The following is a 23820-nucleotide window of genomic DNA, read 5'->3' as shown; positions in this document are numbered from 1 at the left end:
CTGAAAGATCTATCGCTTTATCACCTATTCAGGTTGTAAATCGTTTTAAAAAGTAACTAAGTAACTAAGTAATTAATTACTTTTGAAAATAAGTAATCAGTAAAGTAACTGGATTACTTTTTGGGGGAAGTAATCAGTAATTAGTTACTGATTACTTTTTTCAAGTAACTTGACCAACACTGGTCTTGACCTATCACATATCTTGATAGGAACTTTGAAAGTGGGTGCACTGTTTTACTAAAATATGTGCATGGAAATTTAAACGTATGAAGTAGTGTATAAAGTGTATGGTGTATAGTGTATAGAGAGTTTGTAAGATTCTAATATGCCTGAAAGTAAATATTTGGTTTGACCACCTTTATTCTCCAACACAGCCTAAACTCTCTTAGGCAACTTTCAGTTATTATTCATCTATGTTAGATAGCTGTTAGGCCTGTCAGCAACTTCTTGTTGTGTCGTCCACCTGTCCAACTAACTGTTTTGAAGTTAGGTGTAAAAAGGTGTCCACTTTAAAAGCTGTGAAATGTTCAGATATATGGACTCAAAATAAACAACAAAGGAGCCAGTGTCTAAAGGAAAACTTTGAAAAACCTTCAGACAACCTGAAGAACGATTGCTCAACACCGCTTTAGAAATGACCAAAAAGAGAAAGCCTAGCTCTTTGGAAGGATAATAAAAACAAGGTAAAAGACTGTTACAGCATTACAGTCTTCAGCAAGGCATTTTCAAAGATCTTATAAGCTCATGAAATTTTTTTGTAGTGATACAAAACATTTTTTAAAATAAAAATCATTTTTTACAAATGATTGCTTGACAAATTTGGCACCACTGTATATAAAATATAATAGAGTATTATAAATAATAATTAATGATTACTAATAAAAAGGTATGTGATCACTGTAAGTGTATTTATTTTAAACGACACACCTTACAGACCTTTACCATTTAAACATATAAACAGACGCAAACGTCAAATCAAAATTACAGTTTTTCTCAGTCGCTTTGGTGCGTTTCTCAGAACACCATTAACATTTGCACAGCAGTTAGTGCATTTCCCAAAACAATTAGTGCAAACTGCAAAACCTAGTGGATAGCCTGCAAAAGCATGTCACATGCACAGAATTGATTATCCATACCTCAAAAGCAAGTATCCATGTCAATGAAACTGTCAGTGCCATCAAAATGAAAAGTCTTGACACCATCTTTATGAACAAGATAGTCAAATGGCATTGTCATGTTTCCACTATGACAGTTTATAATTTCAGTGTTTCCCATTGCAAAAACAATTGGTGACACCTGAAAATGCTGACAACAGCACTATGGCCTACCTGTACAGCCATCTGAAATGTGCAGTAAAGTCACTGTAGATGTTATGGGAGTCTTGGGAGTAACTAAGACACTGAATACGTACGTTTCACATTTCCATTGTGTAGAAGTGTTTGTAATCCTACAGAATTGTGCAAAAGAAAAATATGCTACAGTCACTTGTTCACTGTAGAATACATGTAAACATAAAATCACCCATTTGGTAGAGCCTCCTCATGAGTGACAGCTGTAATTCACCTGAGATCAATTGTTCAATTTCGGAGACATTTCCAAGAACAATGATACAGAAAGGTATAGGATTTGCTTGACAGATGGCCAATATTTGGCATGTGATAACTAGTTCAACAATTTTGTGTGTGATGACTTAAGCAATGGATGTATGACTATTAGTTTTATTGGGAATGACTATTCAGCATCCATAGGTATGATTACTTTTGACTGACATGACATAAGCAAATGGAAATGTCAGAAAGCAGCAGGGAAATGTATGGAAGCAACTGATTCATGTCCAAAATCATTTGCAGTTTGTTCAGAGAGAGGAGAAATTGCTACTATGATGTGCACAAATGACTGAGTGTTGTGGAGGTTGAACTAATAGTTATGAGAATTTCAATTCTGATCTGAGAAACGCGCCAAAGCGACTGAGAAAAACTGTAAAAACTGTCCCTTCTTTTAACATGTAGTACCATTTTATAACCAAAAGAGGGCAGTGCACTTCAAGTATCATACCTTCCATCCTACAAGCATCTCTCAACCTTTCCTCTTAAGTATCAGGAACTACTGACGACCTTTTTCAGCCAGTCCCTTCCAGTTAAATCAAGCTATATTTTAAACTTTCTTAAAAATAACTTGACAGCTGACACAAGTTAAATCATTTTCCCAGCCTCTTTCTTTAGTAAGTGTTGAGTGAAGACTACCAGAGTTGAGAAATCCACTGACACCCTAAAATACCCCTATGTTTGGGTCTGGCACTAAACAATGAACCTAAGTTTCCATATTAAAGAAAAGGTCCTTCCTCACTAAGTCTTTTGGTTCTGATTTCCATTACACGTGTGTGTTTAACTGTTGTCAGATGCACATTTGTGATTTGTCTTTTCTCACAAAGCATCCTGGCTTGCCCTAAAACACAAAATACTTCTGTTATTTTGATTTAGAAGCCCTGCTTTTATTGATATCTGCTGCTGGTCAAACATGCCAAACTGTCAGTACTGATGTACAATTCTCTGGAATATTTTTGAATCAAATAGGACATTTTCTTTTTGTAGATTTCCAGAAACGGCCTCTCAGATCTTGAGCCACAGAGAGGGTATGTTCAGCTTTAGAAATGATCAAATCGGATTGCTGATGGGACATCTGCAGAGGCTGATCTTTAAAGTCATTAAAGTTACTGTAGTGTACTGTGCATTCAAGTTCAGATTAAAATTTATATCTCTGAGATGCCTTTCAAATGTTATCATTTTTAAGTTAAATTATAAGCATTTAGTTATATATTCACAACACCATTCAAATCAGTACACATTACACTGTAACCTTACAGTATTTTAGAGCAAAAACTCAATTCCCTTGAAGTATAACAGCTGAAATAGGCTCTAAAGGCATCGCTCAGTTACTTTATATGACAGCCTTTATTGACTATGGGTTATTCTGAGATAGATAGATAGATAGATAGATAGATAGATAGATAGATAGATAGATAGATAGATAGATAGATAGATAGATAGATAGATAGATAGATAGATAGATAGATAGATAGATAGATAGATAGATAGATAGATAGATAGATAGATAGATAGATAGATAGATAGATTTGGTGTGTTTTGAAATAACAGTATAAACTTTAACTTGTATGGATAACTTAGAAATACCACAAACAAGGAAGTTCATTCTTGGAAACAGTTTGACAAAATCATCAAACAGATGAGTCAGTTTATAAAAATAATTTATGATGATCACAAGAAAAAAAAGTAATGAGAAATTTCAAAATCCTGTAACTGAATCTTCTGATCTGAGATTATTTTAACTACAAATGCCATCAGAAAACAATAACAGATTTGATTTAGTTGCTCTCTAACAGTAATCTTTGTCATTGTTAGATTTTTTTTTAAGGGTTGTTATAGTGATAGTACTATTTTGTTTACATTTGGTCAAAGCATTGTGCATTCAAGTCCAGCAGGGTGTTCCCTGTTGATGTGATGCACTTTCTGGGGTCTGGGTTAAAAGCCAAGCTAAAGTAATGAAATCATTTAGTGTTAAGAATCTTGGCAAATCAAGGGCACCCATATACTCCAAAGATTTACCATTCATTTCTCTTGGAAAACATGGGAGCGGGGAACAAGAGAACGAAAAAAGAGAGTGGGAGCTGAGGGAGAGCTCCGTCCAGTGGAGCCAGGGTAAGAATTTATGGTCAGGAAGAGCGATGAATGTGTAATTTACGGTGCATACTCTACCATTCCCCCTGCCCTCCCCTTTGGTAATGAGAAACGGCTGTTTGTTGTGGGGCCAGTGCATGGTATACCCCCTCCCTTCTGGCTATGACACACCATTAGTTTTTATTTCTGTCTCTGCTTTTACGACCCCTGCCCAGGCGCCAGCATTTGGCCAGTGATCGGGACCATCACACCATCTAAGCCCTTCCACCTCTCGAAATGGCTTCCTGTAGCCTGAGAAAAAACACGCCGTAGCTACAGAAATCTTTCAAATTGGAGATAGATAGCAACATACTAACAGCTCCAATCTACCAGGTTTATATTCAGCACAGCGAGGAGGAAATGGCTACTTAAGGTACAAAACTGTCCAAAATAGATCACATTGAACAGGACTGACCTTCCTTGTCACATATTTTGTTTCTCTCTGAAATGAATAAATAATTGCTATTTTCATTTTTGTTATGATTATAATAACAGTCCTAATTTTGGTTTGGCTATCATATCGATTGCTTATGTAGCTGTATTCACCTAAAGTCACATTTCTCAAATTAAGGCAACACAGCTGCATTGAAAAGCTAGAAAAAGAGCCGCAAGAGCAGCCATCTAAAAGAACAGGATCTTAACATTGAAGTGAAGCAAATTATAGCAAATATGTGTTTTTGTTGATACTGATTTTAATTTATTCTGTATCTTAACTTGTTTTCATGGAATTCAAGTTTCTTATTTAGTTTTACTCTAATTTGTGTGCAGTGCTTTGTGACAACTTGCTTGTAAAACACACTTTATATATAAATGTTACCAACTTAACTGAATTATCTGCTGCTGGAATAAAAAAAAAAAACCCACCCATGATGCAGATTACAAGTAGGATCATTTGTTTATGTGGCCATAATGACATTAAAAAGATCAAAGTTAAACCACAAAATCAGAGGCAAGTTGATATTTTGTTTATCCTGTTCCTTCTGAATAAGCTTGACTAAGCTTGAGATTTGTACATAAGTAGTACTTTAACTAAGTTAGGCTGACTGTGTTTCTTTCTGGAAGTGAAAAAAAGACTAAAAGAAAGGAAATAAGACCACCTTGCAAAAAGGAATGAATTCATTCAAGTATACGCATAGTACTTGTTTTTACTGTAAACCCCACAGCAGCAATTATTTGTCATTTATTGACAAAATAATAAAACAGCCAATCTAAAATCAAACAGACCAGGTGCAACATGAGCGTAGGAGTGATGCTCGTTAGCTTCATCTGAACTTTATTTAGGCTTTCACAGAATAAGCTATACATGATAGTACTAATACTTTTAAATTTGTTGATAAACACAGCTTGACATATTCAGTATCACAACTCATAGTATGAATGAATAATAGAGCGTGTAACTTTCCCCGAAACTAATACCTTGTTTAACAAACAGACCCATGGAAAACACTCCATCCGCAATGTCATAAAGCCAGTTTTTACAGTATACGTTTATAAAATGCTATTATCGTTCTGAAATATGAGCAGTAGGGAACATTATATTTGTGCAAAATCTTCAGACCCTGTTGCAAACATACTGATTAGTGATGATTTGATGGCTTATATAGTAATAATTGGCTTGTATTTACTGCGTATTCAGTATATCACTGTGCATTTACATTTTTTTGCTGTTTTCCACATCCTTTTCCTTCAATCTGTTAGATCAGTATTACCATATACTATATGTGCAAACATCAACAAACCTACAAACAACTAAGTTCTGTCATCAAACCACTTGAATTCGTGCAGGAATGCATATAAACAAACACCCAGACTTCAGTTACAAACAAACAGATGCACACGCATACACACACTTGCACACACATGTAATCGTTTGCCATGCAAATACTCATTTCTGTGCAGAGATATTTTCAGATACAAACATTTTTTTTTCAAAACAAACATTAAGCTATCGAATGACAAAAGTTTGTGACTAAAGACCAGAGGATATAAGATGTGCGCCCAGTAATCCTCCTCTGCATTTTCTTCAGCTTGTTTTGGAACAACGACTCAATTTTTGTACACAACACAGTGGGTTTTAAATCAAACAATAAAGATGCGACTGGGGTACAGACTTTCAGCGTTAATTCAAGACATTTGACAGAAAAAAATGTATTAACCGTTTAGGAGTTTAAGATGTTTTATACACAGTCCCCAATTTTCAGAGTATTGATTGACTAGCAGTTTTATGGCCAGGTGAGGCCTATTCTCTCAATATTACACAGCAAATTAAACAGATCAATGATCTGAATTTGAATCTAAGGGTTGTGTGTATATCTTCAAAACTCTCAATATGAAGTCCAAATGAAAGTAAAGGAGGCCATCATCAGGCTGAAAACCCAAAAAAACCTACTAGAGAGATAGTCTTAAAAAAGAATGAATGGACCAACCAGCAAGTAGTTTTATCATTGTCAAGGTCTACAATCAAGAGATGCCTCAAGACTAAATACACTCAAGAGTAAATACAGAGGGTTTACAACAAGGTGCAAATCACTGGTTACGCCCAAGAACCAGAAGGTCAGATTAGATCAGCCTTTGCTAGAAAACATCTAAAAGAGCCTGCCTCCTTAGCTAATTCTAAAGAGTACAGGGCTATAGTCTGCGCTCAGATCCAGCCGAAAGCTGCAAAACCGATCTGGTGCTTCACAGTCCAGATGGATTAGGATCCACAGCACTACTACAGAAGAAACCCAGTAATTTTTCAAGGTAAAGAAATGGGATATTCTTCAGTAGCCAGGTTAATCATGTGATCTTGAAGTCAATAAAGAATGAATTTCAGTTAATGGAGACAAAACTGAAGGCAGAGAGACTGACAAGCAAGGGCATATTGAAAGTGACTACAATCACTAAAGGACTAATGGAGAATCTAAAGGAAACACAACATTTGCTAATTCATTGACTGTAAAGGTTAAAAAAAAAGCATGAAAAAGAATCTTTCATCTAAATTATGGCTGAATTTGAGCCTTTTAAAATGGGGGGACTATGTATAAAAAAATGGCTGTAATTCCAAAAAGTAAATGCAATACTTTTATGAAACCTCCTGAATCAGAGCTCAAAGATCATGTAGTTTTTACTTGATTTAAAATCTGCTGTTGTGGTCTACAGATGACATGCTACAAAAAATGTGTTTGTCCAACAAATTATGAGCCTAACTGTATAGAAGACTTCTGTCCTCGGCAACCACAAGTGATTTCCAGTGCCTTTCTTTCTGTTTCCTTTCACAATAGGAAATAAAGGTACCAATACATAATACTTTCTTTGTCTTTACATCACAGACAGTGACAGTTGAGAAAATCCATCTGCCACCTCTTACAAACATGAAAACAAATGGAGAACAGACGGTAATTAAAATCAGACTGGAACAAAATACATCATGGACCAGAGGAGATTTCGGCATCCCTTCATTCATAATCAGGCTTGAATGCTGCATTTAAAACACATGGTCTGGTCTTAGTTTAAGAGTGGTCAGTTCATCACACAAATCAAGTCCAACCATAGTCTTCATTTTGGCTTTGCTGTCCAACATTAGGACAGCATGTCTCTTCCAGATATGGTGAGCTATTCAAAAAGCTTCAGGGAATCTTTTGTGTTTCAGCAAACCTCCAGTTCTCTCTGCATCTTCTACAATGCAGCATAGCAGCATTAATCCCTTCCTTCAACATCAATCTGTGTCTGTGGCTGACACTGCTGGGCGAGGCATTGTCTCTGGTTTTCTCTCAGCCTCATCCAGCAGGCGTCAGCGCTTAGGTGACAGAGCTGGTTGTGATGCTGGGAGCAGTGGTCGTCCTGCTCTGGCCTTTTCTCCGCTTTCCTCCTCCTCCTCCTCCTCGACTATCTTGTCCTCGCCCACGTGCATTCTCCTTTTCTCTCCTGTTTGTATCGTCTTGTCGGTCTCCTTTACTCTTCCTCTCTGAAAAAAAAAGAATGTATAAGGAAAAAAATTGGGGTTATACTACACATTACTGTATTTCTTATATAAAAGGCATCTGCCCCAACAAAATGTTGCACATAGAAATACTCCTGCTTGGCTAAAAACCTCCTGAGGGGTTGTGTTATGCATCAGAACTTTTAATACAGGCTACCAGACATAAACCATAGTCAAGAAATCCCAAACAACAAAAGCTAAAATAATGTTATGTTTAGCCATGGTGACAGTATATGTATAGCAGCAATTACCGCACAACATGCAGCCAGCAAAAAATAACACATCTAAACATTTGGAGCCAGTTTGTCCACGACTGGACTGAAATAACCCAACAGCTGTTGAATCAGTCTCATGTCTTCAGTTCACGGCCAGAGGAGGTAGAATGCAAATCCCTTTAGAGTCTCCCTGACTTCTGTGGCATCACCTTTCACCTTTGTTGTTTTCAGTAAAATATCTTCATAACTATCGCACCTGTTGCCTGGAAACTTGATACAGACACCTGTATTCCCATGCAGACGGGTTGTCACAGTGATACTCCCTTTACTTTTTTATCTCCAATGCAGTCGGGTCCCAATAAAAAACTGTGTAACACCAGCAGAAAATGGTAATCGTAATTAATATTGGATCTACTAACACCTGCATATTGATATTTTCATAGCATAGCGCCAAGCGCTGCAGTACCTAAGTACATTCTCACAAAGGTGTCATCCACACGCTAAGCTCTCAGTCTGTTTAATTTCTCTTTCAGCAACCCACTCCCTTGTCCCACTTGACATACACTCAAACCTCCCCGTTAGTACTCTTGCATTAAAATTCACAGCAGTCACACATTTTAAGAGCATAATTGCTCTCTAAATGCAAACATCCATCATTGTGTGGTTCATTTCCACACTAAACCTGTTCATAAAAGTGAAGGGCTTAGATCGGCTGGTGATTTTAAATTACAGCACACGTACTGACTGTAAGAGCGGAAGGGACAGACAAGTGACAATTTGCTGTCACATAAATCACATCTGGCTTAATGAGTTAAACATCGTCAAGGACCCAGTAATGGCCCACAATGATATGAAGAGCTGCCGGAAAGTGCAAATGGACACGAGGCTTGTGTCTAGTGTCAGGTTTCAGTTTAACTTTGTCAACTTTAACTTTGTCAACTATTGTTTAGGCAGCACTGAAAACTATTTGATTTTGTATATACGAGGGAGCATAGTTACGCTGGAGTGTGTTTGTTATAAAGTTGTGTGTTGAGACTCTCTGCACATCCGGAAAGCTGAGAGGACACGTGCCAAGGGCTGGACAGTGTTCACTGCACGGCTGACAAACTCAGAGCTTATGGCGCCACCATGTTTGTCTGCTGCTATGCAGTAGTAACTTTATGTCTGTGTTTATCTCCCTACCAGCACTTTTAAATTTGTCACCCATTCAATTATGTTCAAATTGAAAGAAAAGAAAAAAAAAACTCAAGCCATGATATTTCACAAACTTGAAAAAGAGCAGAATTCTACAGTGAAATTCAGTACATGGGCGTGACGTAATTTTGATGTGAATGTGAACAAACCTAACACAATAACATTTATCCACCACTGACCCATGCATGTCACAGTTACTTTAGTCTGAACTGTAAACAAGAAGGCTCAGTCCCACACAGTAGTGCACAAACAGGAATAACATGTCTTTTTTTGGAGCTATTAGTGCCAAAAGTGGTGGAAACTTCACTAAGATCTCATTTGTTTAGTTGACTTAAATTACATAAGATGAGTTTGTCCAGCTTGTTCATCATTTGTCTTGAATGAATAAACATATTTCTAGACTTTTATAGAAACTATTAAAATAAACACTTAATATTGAGAAGTAACAGATTCGCTTTAAATCACTGAGACACAATGAAAGAGAATGGCATTAAGTAAGGGTCTTCAATCACACACTGCAGCCTCTGAGATGATGTGCTTACTGTGTAAGGACTTAATTACTTCTCTAACAAATCACTAATGGAGCCAAGAAAGGCGGACTCCATCAGTTTATGACAGCTCTGATTGCAGCTCCTCTTCATCCAAGCTAAACAATTTTGCCTGACAAATGAAATAACACATCCAGAAAATTTTGTTTTCGCGTGAGACCTTTTTGTGGAGCTTCAGGAAAAGGGTGGAAAAAAAATCGCAGCCAAATCAACACAAAGCGTGAGATCTGCAGACCACTAAATCACTAATGTTATACAAGGTCTGCCCCCTGTGTTTTATATAGCCAGTTGCCAGCCAACTCCCACCCCACAGATGAATCCACAGCTGCGCTCTTTTTGCGGAGTTTACCCACATAAACTAGTTCATTGGAGTCGTGGTACCATCACGCATGAATGATCTCACAGAGGGAAACTCATCCCTGTACGTTTTAGCACCAATAAGCGTCTTCAGTTTATACACGTTTACCTATTTAACAGTAGCTTACTCAATGTGAACGATCACATCCACAAAGCTTCCACAACTCATCTCCTCAGATCAAACCTAACACACCCTTTGCTTAAAATTCGACAATCTACATAGCAGTTGTTTTTATAATATTTCACTATTCAGTATTATTCTGAACCAAAGGCTGAATTTTTGTTCCAGGATGCTGGCCCCACACAGAGCAAATCTGCCACTCGTTTGTCAAACTGCGCTGTAACAGCCTGTCCAGTGAAGCGGCCCCTCCTCACTGAGCAGTTACGAGCCATGCCAACCTCTCTCATTTCCCATTACCGCAGATCTATGGGAAAGTGTCAGATCATGTTCTGTTTTTTAGACTCAGACCCCTGGAGAAGAAGAGAATGATACCAGAGTATGTAAGCCTCCACCATGTTTACTCACATATATCAAGCCATGTCATCTGTTACGTGTTGCAACATCTGTACTGTGGCCAATTAATATTGTTATGCAATGCTGCTGCTGTGCCCGAAATCCCCAAAGCGTGCCACCGAAAAATAAAGACCTTAAATACTCCTCATTAACAGTTCTCTAAGTCTTGTAAATAAGTTTACAGTTGAAAATTGGCATATTATGCAAAGCAGATTAATATGGGGGTATTTAAAGACAAAGAAACTTTCTAACAACATTTCATTAGCAATAACTCCTTTGCACCTAAAGAGACCAGAGCCGATGATATGAATCAGGAACAGGGTTAAACCCATCCACTTATTTTCCTGTCGTTTGCAAGCTTTATCACCCCCAGAATTGCTGCTGATACTTATTTATTTGTTTGACTAAGAAGCAAAATATTTAAATGTAAAATAAGCCTTATTTCTGTTTTTGTTGCATTTTTGTATTTAGTATGCTCAGGATGCTTGACTCAACTGAACAGACCGGTCGTTTAATAGCCGTAGCAGCAAATAAGCCCAAGAGCACTTAATAAGATGTTATGAAAACTGATAATGACCACTAACTGGTGACAATGATAGTTCACCCACTGGAGAGCAAGCTGCTATGTGGATGAAAAGACCTCAAGCAAACATGTCATGGGCATGTAAACCTCGCGCTTCAGCAGTCCTCAGAACAAATAGCTCTTTCTAGCTCTGATCCTTATCCAGCTTTGCAGTGCGTAATGTCCGCCCTTCATCTGCTTGGCTCGCAGATGAAGTTTATTGTTTACATGCAGAAAAGTCAAGAAATTCTGTGTTCTGCTGTGGACTCTGCCAAACCAAACCCAATCAACACGCTGCGGGTCACAGACACACTGGCGAGAACGCAGGCCTTTGAATGTCGAGTACTGGTTCCATCAATCATCATACTGACTAAGAAGGAATTGCATAAAATACATGCAGTATAATACAAAATACATTGCCTCTTAACATGTTATCTAAGCCCATAAACATTTTAGTATTTGACATTTATTAAGGGTTTCATCTTCAATCCGTTTGTTCGGTGCGTGTGTATTTGGTTTTTACCCCTCACACACGGCGTTTTGGTCACGACACACTTCCTCCTCTCTGTCTCGGCAGCACAGGTCTGCGAGGGTACAAAAGCAGGGGAGGTATCCGGACTGTGAACCTGCGGAAGGGGCACACGAACCCGGGACTGCGTGCCTTTCCTAAATCCGCATGTTTTGTTTTTCTTCATACAGGAACCCCATTGGCTCCACTCACCCAGTTCACACTCTGAGGCACGTTGACCTGGAATGAAAAATAAATAAATAAATAAGTACATAAAAATGTGGAAACCACTAAGGTACTGAGTAAATGGTTCACAGCTCACATTTGTTTCACAGCCTCTCAGCAGTTTTAACTGAGGATAATGAGTTTAAGTAAATCTGAAAACAATTTTTGCTTGTTTGATCTCTGATGAGAGAAGGACAGATAGATGAAGCTGAAGGAACCTGAAAATGTAGCAAACTGTACAGCATAAAGTGCATGTAACAAAGTCTCGTTTTAGGGGCCCATTCAGTATATTCACTGTGGATGAGCAAGGCTAATTTAAAAGAACAAAAAGGCAGCTTAAGACTCCAGGTCTCTGGAAAACTGTGCCAAGATGTCTGGAGAGCTTTGAGTTTCCTTTGTGTTTTCTAACTTATGACAGAATCATTTTCACAAGAAATAAAACAACAAAAAGGGTCAGCCCAAGAGTTTGCTTTTTTTGTAAGAGTTCGCTTCGCTTTTCCAGACCCGAACATAGATGACTGATGAAATTAAGTGATAAGTAAAGTTTATAGATTCCAGCAAATCACTGTGAGTTGGTAAGCAGTAAATATAAAGAAAAAGACCACTCACCGACACACTCCATGGTCTCATTGACGGTGCGTTGGCCTGGAGGGCAGCTGACATAACATCTCCCACTGTGTGAATACAAGCCCTCCTTACATTTTGTGCAAAAATTGCGATTGAAACACGCTTCACAATTGTCTATTTTACATTCTGCAAAACACAGGGAGACAAAAAAAAAAGGAGTAAGTATTCTGTCAGTTTAAAGTCACGTTGAGACTGGAGACTGTGTTATTATTTTGCCTTCAAATTTTTGGTATTGGTCTGAAACCTTTCTGAGGTTAACGTAGAAATAATAATATGGAATATTCATTGTTCTCATTCATGGTTGTGAAGACTGAGGACAAGGGGAACTTAAATTTTATTCCCTCTGAGAGATTTATTAGTGATGGGGTCTTTTAAGGGGGAGTAATCCCTCTAAAAACACATGCACCACAGTCCTTGTTTTTTTGGAAACGGGGTGTGAATGAGTACAGCCAGAAGTCTATCCCTTCACTAACTTTTGGAAAAGTGGGTTTCTCCACACCTTAGTCTCATTAAATCTCTGACTCAAACAACCAACTTCTTGAAATTTGGATAATGAGAACCATAAAAGGATAAAAACCAGACATTGTAAAGGACTCCCAAAAGCTCAAGCTCCATCATGAAAGGCATTTCCTTATTCATTATATCTGAGAAAAACAGTGGAGGCAGGTGAAAATATCTCAGTATAGGAAATATATTTATAGCTATAGTTGATGTAATAGCATGTTAAGAATGTCTACTCTGCAGCTCTGGTCTGATACCAAGATCCAAAATGATAAAACGTCGAATCCCTCAGTGGGATTCTTCCGTCTCCCGATTACTATTTTCAAACTCTTGACAGCTAAATTTGACCGTCCTGACGTTTGTAGCCTTATAATGTAAGACATGTGTTTGTAACAAGACATTGTGGAATGGTATGTATAAAGTTAGATGATTGGATAATGACCCAGGTTAGTCACCGAGGGCCTCAGAAAAGAATTCAGCAGCCTTCTGCAGCAAACTGGGACGGTGAATGAATGCCGCATTGAGAAAAACAGTTATAAATGAGATTCCATTTGTTGCAATCTACTAAAAACACACAACTGTGTCATTAGCACTGATAAAACAAACTTTACATACATCTGAAATAACCAGTTGTGAAAAAGTTACATCTTTATAATCAGAATTATAGGCTTTATCTGCTTTTGGTTTATGAAATCATTATTTAGCCCTTGTTGACAGATACTAAGTGTTGTAAAAACGGGCAGTCAAGAACACTAAACTCAAAGCAATCACTGTCACTAAAGCAATGAATATCATTAAATGTGGTAATGACCAAACAACAAAGCAGCCCTCATTATATTTACCTTAAACAATCTTTCAAATGTTGCTGAGCAAAGAATAATCACAAGTGATTTAGTGCACACTCACATTCAAAGGAACCCTTTAACGCAGTTACTTAGTAAACAGGCGTGTATGCAGACCGTACTGTGCGTGATACATTAAGGTTCCATCAGAATAACAAGTGTGTAAAAGGGAAACCGAGACTATCACGACTGTGGCCTGGCATGAACTCTGCACATGAAGGCTAAATAAAAAACACAGACATCCTCTTAAAAAACAGACAAACAATAATGCATTACGAATGTTTTGGTTGGGATTTTTTTCCAGTCTTGTTTTCTGCCCACACATAAGAGGAAACAGACAACAGGCGGAGTTGCTGAAACTGCCTCTTAAAAGTATGTAATGTCAGTTTGTTAAGTACTGTGAATGTGACCGTGCTTTTGTCCATATTCCAAATGAGCCAAACCTGTCTGTAACCATAATAAGAACTATTTCAATTAAAACTACTGACATTCATTCTGATTAGGAAATAATTTGCTTTAGTTCATATTTTTCGTGCCCTTTTCCCATGAAAACAAGAAGCAACAGATGATTTAATCACCAAGTGGCTACTTCTATTATTACTCTCGCCTTTTTTGTAACGTGCATTATGTAATGAGGCGCTATATGGTATTCGGTCACAAACAGGATCACATAAGACAACATCAAAATCACATAAACTGCAAAAATATGCAGAAATAGAGGGTGTCTATTATAGCAATAATAGTTTGACTTTGTTAGATTCACAAAGGGATTTAGAAAAAAGGTAAAACAATCAAATAAGATACACAAGACAAAACTTAAACAGGTGAAGATGAACCGAGGATAAACACTTCTGCATGCTTGTTCTGAAACCAGATGTGTGGAGTATCACAGAGTAAAGAGTTAGCTGGATCTTTTTACATATTTGCAAGATTCCATATGTGTATCTACAAAGTTAAAGCGCCTGCTGGCATCCTGTTGATATATCACTAACACTTGCATCATTCTGTGGTCAAGAGGGTACAACACAATTAGAACTCACGGGTGCATCGATTGTTGCCTTCGGGGTTCCTCATGCCAAAGTATCCCATGGGGCAGGAGGCAAGGCACACGCCTATCTGACGGATGTCATTGCGCTCCAGGAAGATGAAGAGCTTGGGCTTGCATTTAATGCAGCCGTTATACTCAGAACATCGGTCACAGCCTTTGGGGCAAGACGGGGGCCCCTCAGTGCTGACTGTGGAAACATAAGGTAAACAATGAGAAAGAAAAGGCCACACTGAGGTAGGTAACAGCATGGTCCACCGACGGGAAAAAAATAACATAAATTGTTTCCAGCCACATATGAATTTTAATGAGGAAATAAAAAAGGTCCAATAGTCAACAACCTGCCTAGTAGAAAAACATCAGGAATTGCAATATTTTTTTGGCGTCGTCACCAGTCATAAACATGCAAACATTTAATATTCCAACAAACAAGGGTTTAAGCTTAATTTAAGGGGGGTTTGGCCAGACATGAGTGGTTACTCAGTGTTTACTTCCAACTGCTTGTCAGAGATGCTTAACAGATTTTAACTTGGAGAAAGCCAGGTAACTGCGGCTGACAGTCAGGACCAAGAGCCTCTCAGATTCAGCCAACTGTCACTGGGTCCGGGCAGAAATGCTACGGTGACCGACATGTCCGAAATATAGTTGGTGAATGTGTTGAACGAGTGAGGAATTTTAGCATTGCAATGCATTTACATTTCCTTTAATCTAATCCCAGACTTGGACATGAGTCCAGTTGCCTCACTCTCCAAAAAGGCACAACCTGCAATCTAAATCAATTTTGGGTAAATTGTGTAAAAGTGCACATCATTTTTGAAGAACCATTCTAAGACAAAAACAACAGTCGCCTGAGTTGATTTACTGTCGTTTACTTTCAGCTAAAAATACACACAATCTTACACAGCCTGACCTCCCGCCTCCCTGACATAACTCGTCCGATAAAAGTATTAAACGTGTTTTTCTATGAACAGATTAGTCTATCATTATCCAGTTACCGCCAAGTCTTATTGTTACCACTAGTAACTATAAAAGTAGCTTGGGTGTCATCTTTAGCAACAGTAAATGATATAAGTTCAAGAACTTTTTTTGGCAAACAGTGTAGAGAGTTTGTGCTCTCGGTATGTTAAAATTGACCAGTCTGCTTTGATTAGTCAAGTCTGCACGATACTAAATCCTTTCAAAGAAGAAAAACAAACAGCCCTAAGGCAGCAGAACAAGTCGCTCTGTCCTTTGTTTATTATCATTTTCTTGTTGTGGGGGATGGATGAAAAAAAAATGAACATCATTAAATCAAATAACTAAAGAAGAAGCGCAAGTTGCAAACGTTTATTTAGTATCTAGAGGGAATAAGACTGTCGCAGTCTGCATGGCACTCGTGTATATGGCGAGTGACCTCAATCCTTCTGTCCAAATTAGATGAACTGCAACGACGTCACTGTCTACATATACATCAGCGGACTTAACACAAACTGACACAAACAATAGCTATTCCTTCCCAGTATGTGTGATTTTAATAATGCCACATCTGTTATTGTGGATAATCTTGGTATTATATGAATTCTGGTTCAGGAAGGTTGGGGTTAGCTTGGCATTGGCTGAAAGCTCCTTGTGTGTAAGGGAAGAATTATTTCAAAGCTGACAGTAATACCAGATCTGAGGCTCTGAAGCCAGAGATATACTGCGAGCCGACCTGAACACTGTCTTTGCGGTTGCGTGAGGTTAGAAAAATGCTTACAACAATATCGGCAGCATGGTCCAATTGAGAGCTAGAACTGTCAGGTACTCATTCCATTATGTGCCCACGGAGCCAGACACGAAGAGAGCGATGGCTTTGAGAGGGAATCCATCAAAAACCCCTTTATAAACAACCCTAATACCCAGAAAAGCTTCACATAAACTGAGAGAGGCATAATCTTAAAAAGAGGAAGAAACACGAGCCATTCTGGGGAAGCACTGAACCGAACATAACCCACCTAGGAAAAACAAATAGGAATGATGAGAAAATAAACAAAACGTTATCTTTACTTTGCTTGTTAAATGTTTATAAGGCGTCCACCACAGTGACTCAGACCACAGAAACGAGAAGCAGCAGTGCTGCTACGAAAGAAAAAGGAAATCAAAACAAACTGACAAAGTGAGAACTCACCACGTCTATGCCGTCTCGCCTTGGAGAGCTTCAGAACATCACTGTGACCCATGGAGCTGAGAAAGACCATTGCCAGCGCCACCAGTCCCAGCTGCATAGTCTCTGTTGCCTTCCAGGCTATGCAGGGTCCCCCCCCTGCGACGAGATGGATCAGGTGGGGGGGCCACCTTCCTATGCGGGACAGGTGGATGCTTATCTTACTGGGATAGATGATCCCTCCTTTCTCTTGTAGTACTGCACTTCTTCTCTGTGTGTCTGTCCCTCCTCCCCAGTCTCTCTGTATCGTTCACTCTAGTGGCTGACACATCTAGAAGTCTGTGTAGTGGTGTGTGATGCCGCAGTTGCTTGTCCAAATGTCCCCGCGGCACAACAAGCCATCACACTGGTGTTGGTTGCACTGGCAAGGCAGTAAAAAGGGCACAGCTGTTGATGAGGGAGGCGAGGTCACGGGGTTGTGCAGAGACTGAAGAAGAGCAGAGTGATGGAGTTCAACAGGGTCATCACAGGAAGCTTGGGCTGAGCTTTCGATCTGTAACAGCGGATCTGCTGTTTAAGGCGGGTTTATGGTCAGTTACTGAACAACTAAATGGTTGCAGAGTGACAAGAGAAGACTGGCTGATTATGACTACAGCTGAATAAAGATTTGCTGGTATTAGAGCGTGCTGAAAAAAAAGAAGACAGAAACATGTTGAGGAACTGGACTGTTTCTAGATACAGATAGATACTAGTTGTTGAAGAAATGGTAAATCAATATTTTAACACTTTAACTCAAAACCCTTTTCATGTCTCTAAGATGAATATAAAGCTAAAGCCAGTGGTTTAATTGGCTCGATCAAAAGGTGAAAAGGTCACTCGTACAATGTCATGTCACTTAATCACTATAAATCTGCGGTATAAAAATGAGAAACTGCAGTCTTTTGCATCCAACCAGCTATCCTACCTCCCGTTTAACTTAACCTCTTAGGTTTTGCAAGTTGCCTATCTTAAGGGTTATAAAAGAACACTAGGAGTTTAAGTGCCTAGTCAGGAAATTGCCCCTACCCCACTTAACCGCTCATAAAACTGCAAATAACACTAAGTTAATATTCAATTTTTGCCTTTTTATCCACCCTTTATGCCAAGCTAAGACAGCCAGTTGGTGACTACATCTTCATTGCTCACATAGCAGAATAGCAGGAAAGCCAATATTTAAGTTTCATATTTTCCAAAATCTCACTTGCTTTATTATGTTTCCCAGCAATATGAGAAAAGCTTGCTATCACTGCATTTATATGCACAAACCAGCAACATTGAACAACAAAGATGTTTTAGTTGGCCCAAACAGCATTCGCTGCAGTGTGATGCATACTTTTTCTCTTTAACATTAGTGGTTTCTGTAATTTGAGGAACTAAAGCCATAACTGGATAAATCAAATGATCAGTCGTACAAAAAGGAAACCAAATCCCACAAAACAAACATAGACTTGGATAACAAATTGAACATGTTTATCCTTTGGAAATACAGTGAAGTAAGTTTCTTCTGAGAAACGCACCACACAGTCAGACTGAAGGCCTTTGTCATATTTGGTGCTGAGATCTTTTTTCGATAGTGTCATGTGCTGCCTGTATTTACAGCTCTTGTGTGAAGAGGACACACAGAACATGTTAGCATCGGAACAATGGGAGGTCCTCCCTCGCAGCTCAATAAAGAAAAATAGGACCATATTTGGGTGTTGAGTCGGTTGTGGCTCTGAATCACACAAAGGACAACGCCATTTGGTGTGTTTAAACATTCCAGGAGGCAACATTGCACTCGTTGCTAAAATACAAATCAAAAGGGATGAAATAATTTCGTCCCTTTCGATAATTTCACAAGATTTATTTTAGGTGGCCGGAGACGAAAACATTTTGATCATGCACATCGAACTTACAGCTATAGTTTTACAGTTTCTAAATGTCATATCATTTTTTGTAGTTTGTTTCATTTCAAACTAATGAACACAAGCAACTGAAAATGTAGTACTGAAGTTATTTACACAACTATACGAAAGAAAGGAGAGTCACTAAGAACAAACTGAAACTACCACTACTAATTTACTGCTTAGTTTAATAGAGTTGCTGTTAGTTATCTCACAAAATTTGTCATTTCTAATAATTAGTATTGAAAAGAGGAAACTACTTTAGTAGACATTAAAATTTGATAGTATTATTTCAGGATAGGGCTGGGCCAATGGGGCTTCTGGGCACATGCCTAGGGCACTATGTACAGTTAGAGGCCCATCCAAGAGAGAAATGAGAAAAAACTTACCAGGAATGTTTTCTCTTAACGCTTACTCTCATAAAGACAACTTTTAATGGCCTCCCCTGTACCTTTAATGATGAGTTTTTACCCCTCAGTATGTATCAATAAAGGTGTGGCTCTGTGACTATTCCGATAGTTTCTGGGGGTTTTCTCAAGTACAGCTGCACAGGCAAAAATAACCGAACAATGAACGTTCCGTCATTTGTCATTCCGTCAACGGCATAAGAAGGCCTGAAATATGACAAAACCCCTTCAGTTTAGAAAAGAGCTTCAAGGGTTACTGCTACAACTACACATGTTTCTTTTCTTAGCTATTTATTAATGAGTGACTTATGTATATATATATATGTATATATTGTACTATTCTTAGTTAGCGTATTGTCTGTCTTGTTAATGTTGGTTTATAATGGAGCACTGTAACAAAAAATAATTTCCCCCAGGGATCAATAAAGTATTCTGATTCTGATTCTGATTTAAGAAAATGATAATTGGTAGATGTCCGTAGATTTTATCTGCATCTTTCTCCCCTATCCTTTAAGGCTAGCAGACTCTCCCAAACTCAGCTAGCTAGTGGATACAGCACTTCCAAACTAAATGAAATGGACATCAAAGCAAAAAATTTTTTAAAAATTCAATTTTTGTTCAGGCAATTCAACATGAAAACACTGCAGTTAACTTTAAAGTTGTTGAGACATTCAGTAAGATGCCCTGCAAGCTGGAAATTAGTCGTAGCAGTGTAGCTCATAATAAAACTTTGGTTGAAGGGGGCAGGCTGCCATCACCCGTGGAGGCCTAGCTGAACCTAACAACAAAATATCCAAATAACCAGTAAACAGTTCTATTTTGGGTTTTTTAACATGGAAACCAAAAAGTTTATTCCCTTTCTAAATTAACGCATCCCAAAAGTGCTTTTCCTGAGAAAAGCTTAGACTAATTCATTATTTTTTTCAATACTCATCCAGGAGCGGGGCTGTGGCAAGAGTCACCGAAAGGAGGGGGAGATAACAGACAGACAGGAAAACAGACAGACAGGGAGAGAGAGAATGAGAGATAAAGAAGATAGTAGCAGTTTTGTTCACGAAAACGTACATTAAATACAATATTATTGTTTTAAAAAACACAAAAAAAGCTCTGACTGCTTCATTTTTCGTTTAACTCAAGGTACTTCAAAGAAATGTATTTTGATGGTTACTTAAAGTACAGTAAGTACAGTACTATTAAGTGTACATGTATGTCCACACTCCTGCATGATAAACCTCATTACTGAAGAAAGAAAAAAAACACAAAACTGGTCATCAAAACAAGCTGGTTAGGGTCCACCAAACATTTGTGCCACGGAATCTGCAACTTGTTGATCTGGGCACGAGACATGGGTTTCCTAAATGGGGAAAATGTTGAAAGTCTCCCTAAGTTTATTTAATTCTTCATTCTTAATGACTCACTATCTCATTGACACATCTCAGCTAAAGCATTATTTCCAGGAAAGAGCCAAAATTGTGGCTTGCAGCCAGTCTTCCACAACACCTGTTTGTTGGGTTTGAGAGTGGTGACTGGAGGACATGCTAAGACTGGATCAACTCAAGACATGTGCCAGAGACTCTTTCACCCAGCACTCCCACAACTGTCAAAAGCCTAACTCATCCCACTCCATATGTGCTCTCACATGCTGCAGAGATAAGAGGAAACACTGGGCTACAGAGCACATCAATCAGGAAAAGGTCTTTGCTGCCACTTTTAACATGCCACATCACAATCAGTCATTTCTCTAGGAAAGTCTGGCACTTCAGCTTTAATAGTTCTCTGAAGCTGCTTCCTCGTCCATTTAACAGTCTGTCTTTACCCAACAATAGCCACAATCAAATGAGCACAATGGAACTAAGCCCAGCTCATCAAATAGTCAGGAGATTAAATTGCCTCCTAAGTTTGATCTATCAATTATTCAAATACTGAAAGGAAGCTCTCACACTGGGAATTTATTGAACTCGAGAAGGTGCCACAACTCTGAGCTCAGAGTTGCAAGTGCCTGTAACTCAACCTCAGAGCTGAACAATGATCATCTGTAGGTAAAATGTGTGCCAGAATTCCTCAATTACACAGAGACTTGCTGAAAGGGTTATAGAACAACGGCGATAGCGGAATTGTAAATCTAAAACATAGAAGGCGATAAACTAAAGAGGCAGCGATTACAGATTTTATTTAATCAGCTTTTTCCCTTCATGAAAATAGGAAAAAATGTTAGAGGCACATTTTACCATTTACAACTAATTTACAGTAATCTGAAAACCTTCGATTTCAAAATTATTCTAATTTTTGCGTCATAACTTTTGCACTGTCCACTTCCTGCTGTGACAAAACAAATTTCCCACGTGTGGGACTAATAAAGGTTATCTTATCTTATCTTATCTTATTACATAATTTTAACACAGCATCTGCCACACAGACAATAAAAAAAGCAATTAGTGGTGAATTCTGGACTATTTATTTACTTACGCCCCCAAAATGTGGTCGCTCATGAATGCAGGAAACAGTGCAACGGCAATTTGTGGGCGAGTTCAAGCAGTCATACTTCATATTCATTCTAAATTTATTTTGATATTTGTAAAATCCCTGACATGTATAGCCAAGACCTGAGCTTTGAGCTAACCAATTCACATTATCAAATTTGCAACACAAAGGGGAAAATAAGTGTTTACTGAAGCTGAGGCTCTAAAGAGAAACAGAACCAGACTCACAATCACATATACACTGATTAGGTTTTGATTAGGTTTGAATGTATGAATAATAAGTAACCTGTACTCATTCTATAGTATGGCATAACACCTGGCTGCACCAGCAGCACCCACAGAAGCCTCAGCTATTTTGGTAATCACTTCCTCTGTGGCTTAAGGAGTAAAGGGAGTGAGAAGTCAAATATGCAGCAGTTGTAACACACTCAACTCTTAGAGCAGAGCACTCAAAAGTATCTCTGGCATCTTCCCACAATGTAAGCACAAGCAAACTGTCTCTCTTTTTTTTTTTTTTTTGAAGTTTTCATGTTGGACTCAAGACTGCACAGTTCTAGCAGTCTGAAGGTTTGATTCTGCACAGCTCATTTGGGCACGGTTCAGCTTTTCTGTTATATATTACTGTGATTAATGCTAGCTTTTATTTATTTTGCTGTCCAGCACTTTCTGGCTGCATGTCTGTAAAAGCAGATTTATAAATAAGCTTTACACACTTACTTTCTCTCTGGAGCACCACACATTCTAGTTAAAAGCTATTTGCTGTTCTTCAGCTAGAGTGGTGCTCAGCTGTCAAATCCATAAGTAGATATACAGATTAATACATTTGTGTAATGTAAAAATAGCGTGAGAAAAATAATAATAACCTTCATTATACTCCGGGGTAAATTTTAGTCTTTATATAAAAGTCTCATCATCTCAGTCCATACTGATGTGTCAAGATAGGCGGCATTCCCTCTATTCCATGTGCCACTGAGATAAGATGTATTATATTTAAACTATAATACATCTACACTGGCATTCACAATAGTTTGAAATAAAATAAAAAAAACTCTTAAGTTCTACAACTTCGAAACGTTTGTAAAATTAAATGCTGGCATATAAATGAACCTATATAACACTAATGTGTGATATATACAGGTGTGTATACCCACACGTGTGTCTCTCTGTGTGTGTATGTGTGTGTAATCCTACGACATCGGCAAGTACAAAACGTTGAAAATCGAACAGACTCACCTGCACACCGGAGCCCACGAAAATACTGTTTATGAACGCTCGGGTCTCCGTTTCCTTTTTTATAAGCGAAAATCTGTTAGTGGTTTGGTCACAAAAAACTCCTCCTCCATGAGACCCCCATGCAACTTTTCTGTCATCATTTAAAAAGACATGATTTTTATGATCCGTTAAATGCGATGCAACTGCCTTTAAGGCGGATTTACGCACACGGCAGAAAATGTGCAGAGGATTAAAATTCCATGCCTCCGACAAAAAGGATTTACATTAAAAAAAAAGTATACAGTAACACTGTATATATACATATATATTCCGATTAAGTTAGCCACTCTGACTTTTCTAGTGCGCGTGTGTGCACTGGAGCTCCTGCGAGATGCGCGTTTTAAGTCACTTTGAAGCTCGAACTGCATCCAAGTCAGGCAAGTACTTGCAAAGCCGCGATATGTGCATCCAAACCCCAGCACTGCCAGCGGGCATTACAGGCCACACCCCTTACAATTTTACTGAGAAACAAAACCTGCGATAGTGTTGTGTAGGTTAAATGTAGCTGTTTAATGCAAGTTTCCATTTATTTCTGTATTCGATGTTACTGAGAAAGCCTTTTATTTATGACCTTTTATCTGAAATGTAAAATAAGTTCTGTCTTTGATATATATGGTTAAACATAAAATATAAGACAAAGAATATAAAGCATTTTGCTCAAGTTGCTGAATAAGGATGCTTTCAGATGATCTTCAGTACCTCCCACTTAGTTCCATGAAATGTGCCTTTTAGATGAGAATCAGATAACTGATTTCTGTCAGCTGAGTGGAGGAATAAAGTTGTT

The 23820-nt window shown here is 38.3% G+C and overlaps 1 protein-coding gene across 1 annotated transcript; it reads right to left on the bottom strand.

Annotated features, from left to right (window-relative positions):
* Window positions 1–4975: 4975 nt before the first annotated feature.
* rspo1 (R-spondin 1) lies at window positions 4976–23411 on the bottom strand. The gene is made up of 6 exons (XM_004551002.3): window positions 22998–23411; window positions 16980–17641; window positions 14829–15023; window positions 12428–12571; window positions 11609–11833; window positions 4976–7680 (listed from the first exon to the last, which is right to left on the bottom strand). Exons 2-6 carry the CDS (start codon window positions 17074–17076, stop codon window positions 7514–7516), a joined length of 828 nt encoding a protein of 275 aa, XP_004551059.2. The 5' UTR covers window positions 17077–17641; window positions 22998–23411; the 3' UTR covers window positions 4976–7513.
* Window positions 23412–23820: the final 409 nt, after the last annotated feature.

This window comes from Maylandia zebra, linkage group LG11, assembly GCF_041146795.1.
Source record: "Maylandia zebra isolate NMK-2024a linkage group LG11, Mzebra_GT3a, whole genome shotgun sequence".
NCBI lineage: Eukaryota > Metazoa > Chordata > Actinopteri > Cichliformes > Cichlidae > Maylandia > Maylandia zebra.
The sequence above is the reverse complement of the archived record's forward strand: the minus strand, read 5'-3'. Positions and strand labels throughout refer to the sequence as shown.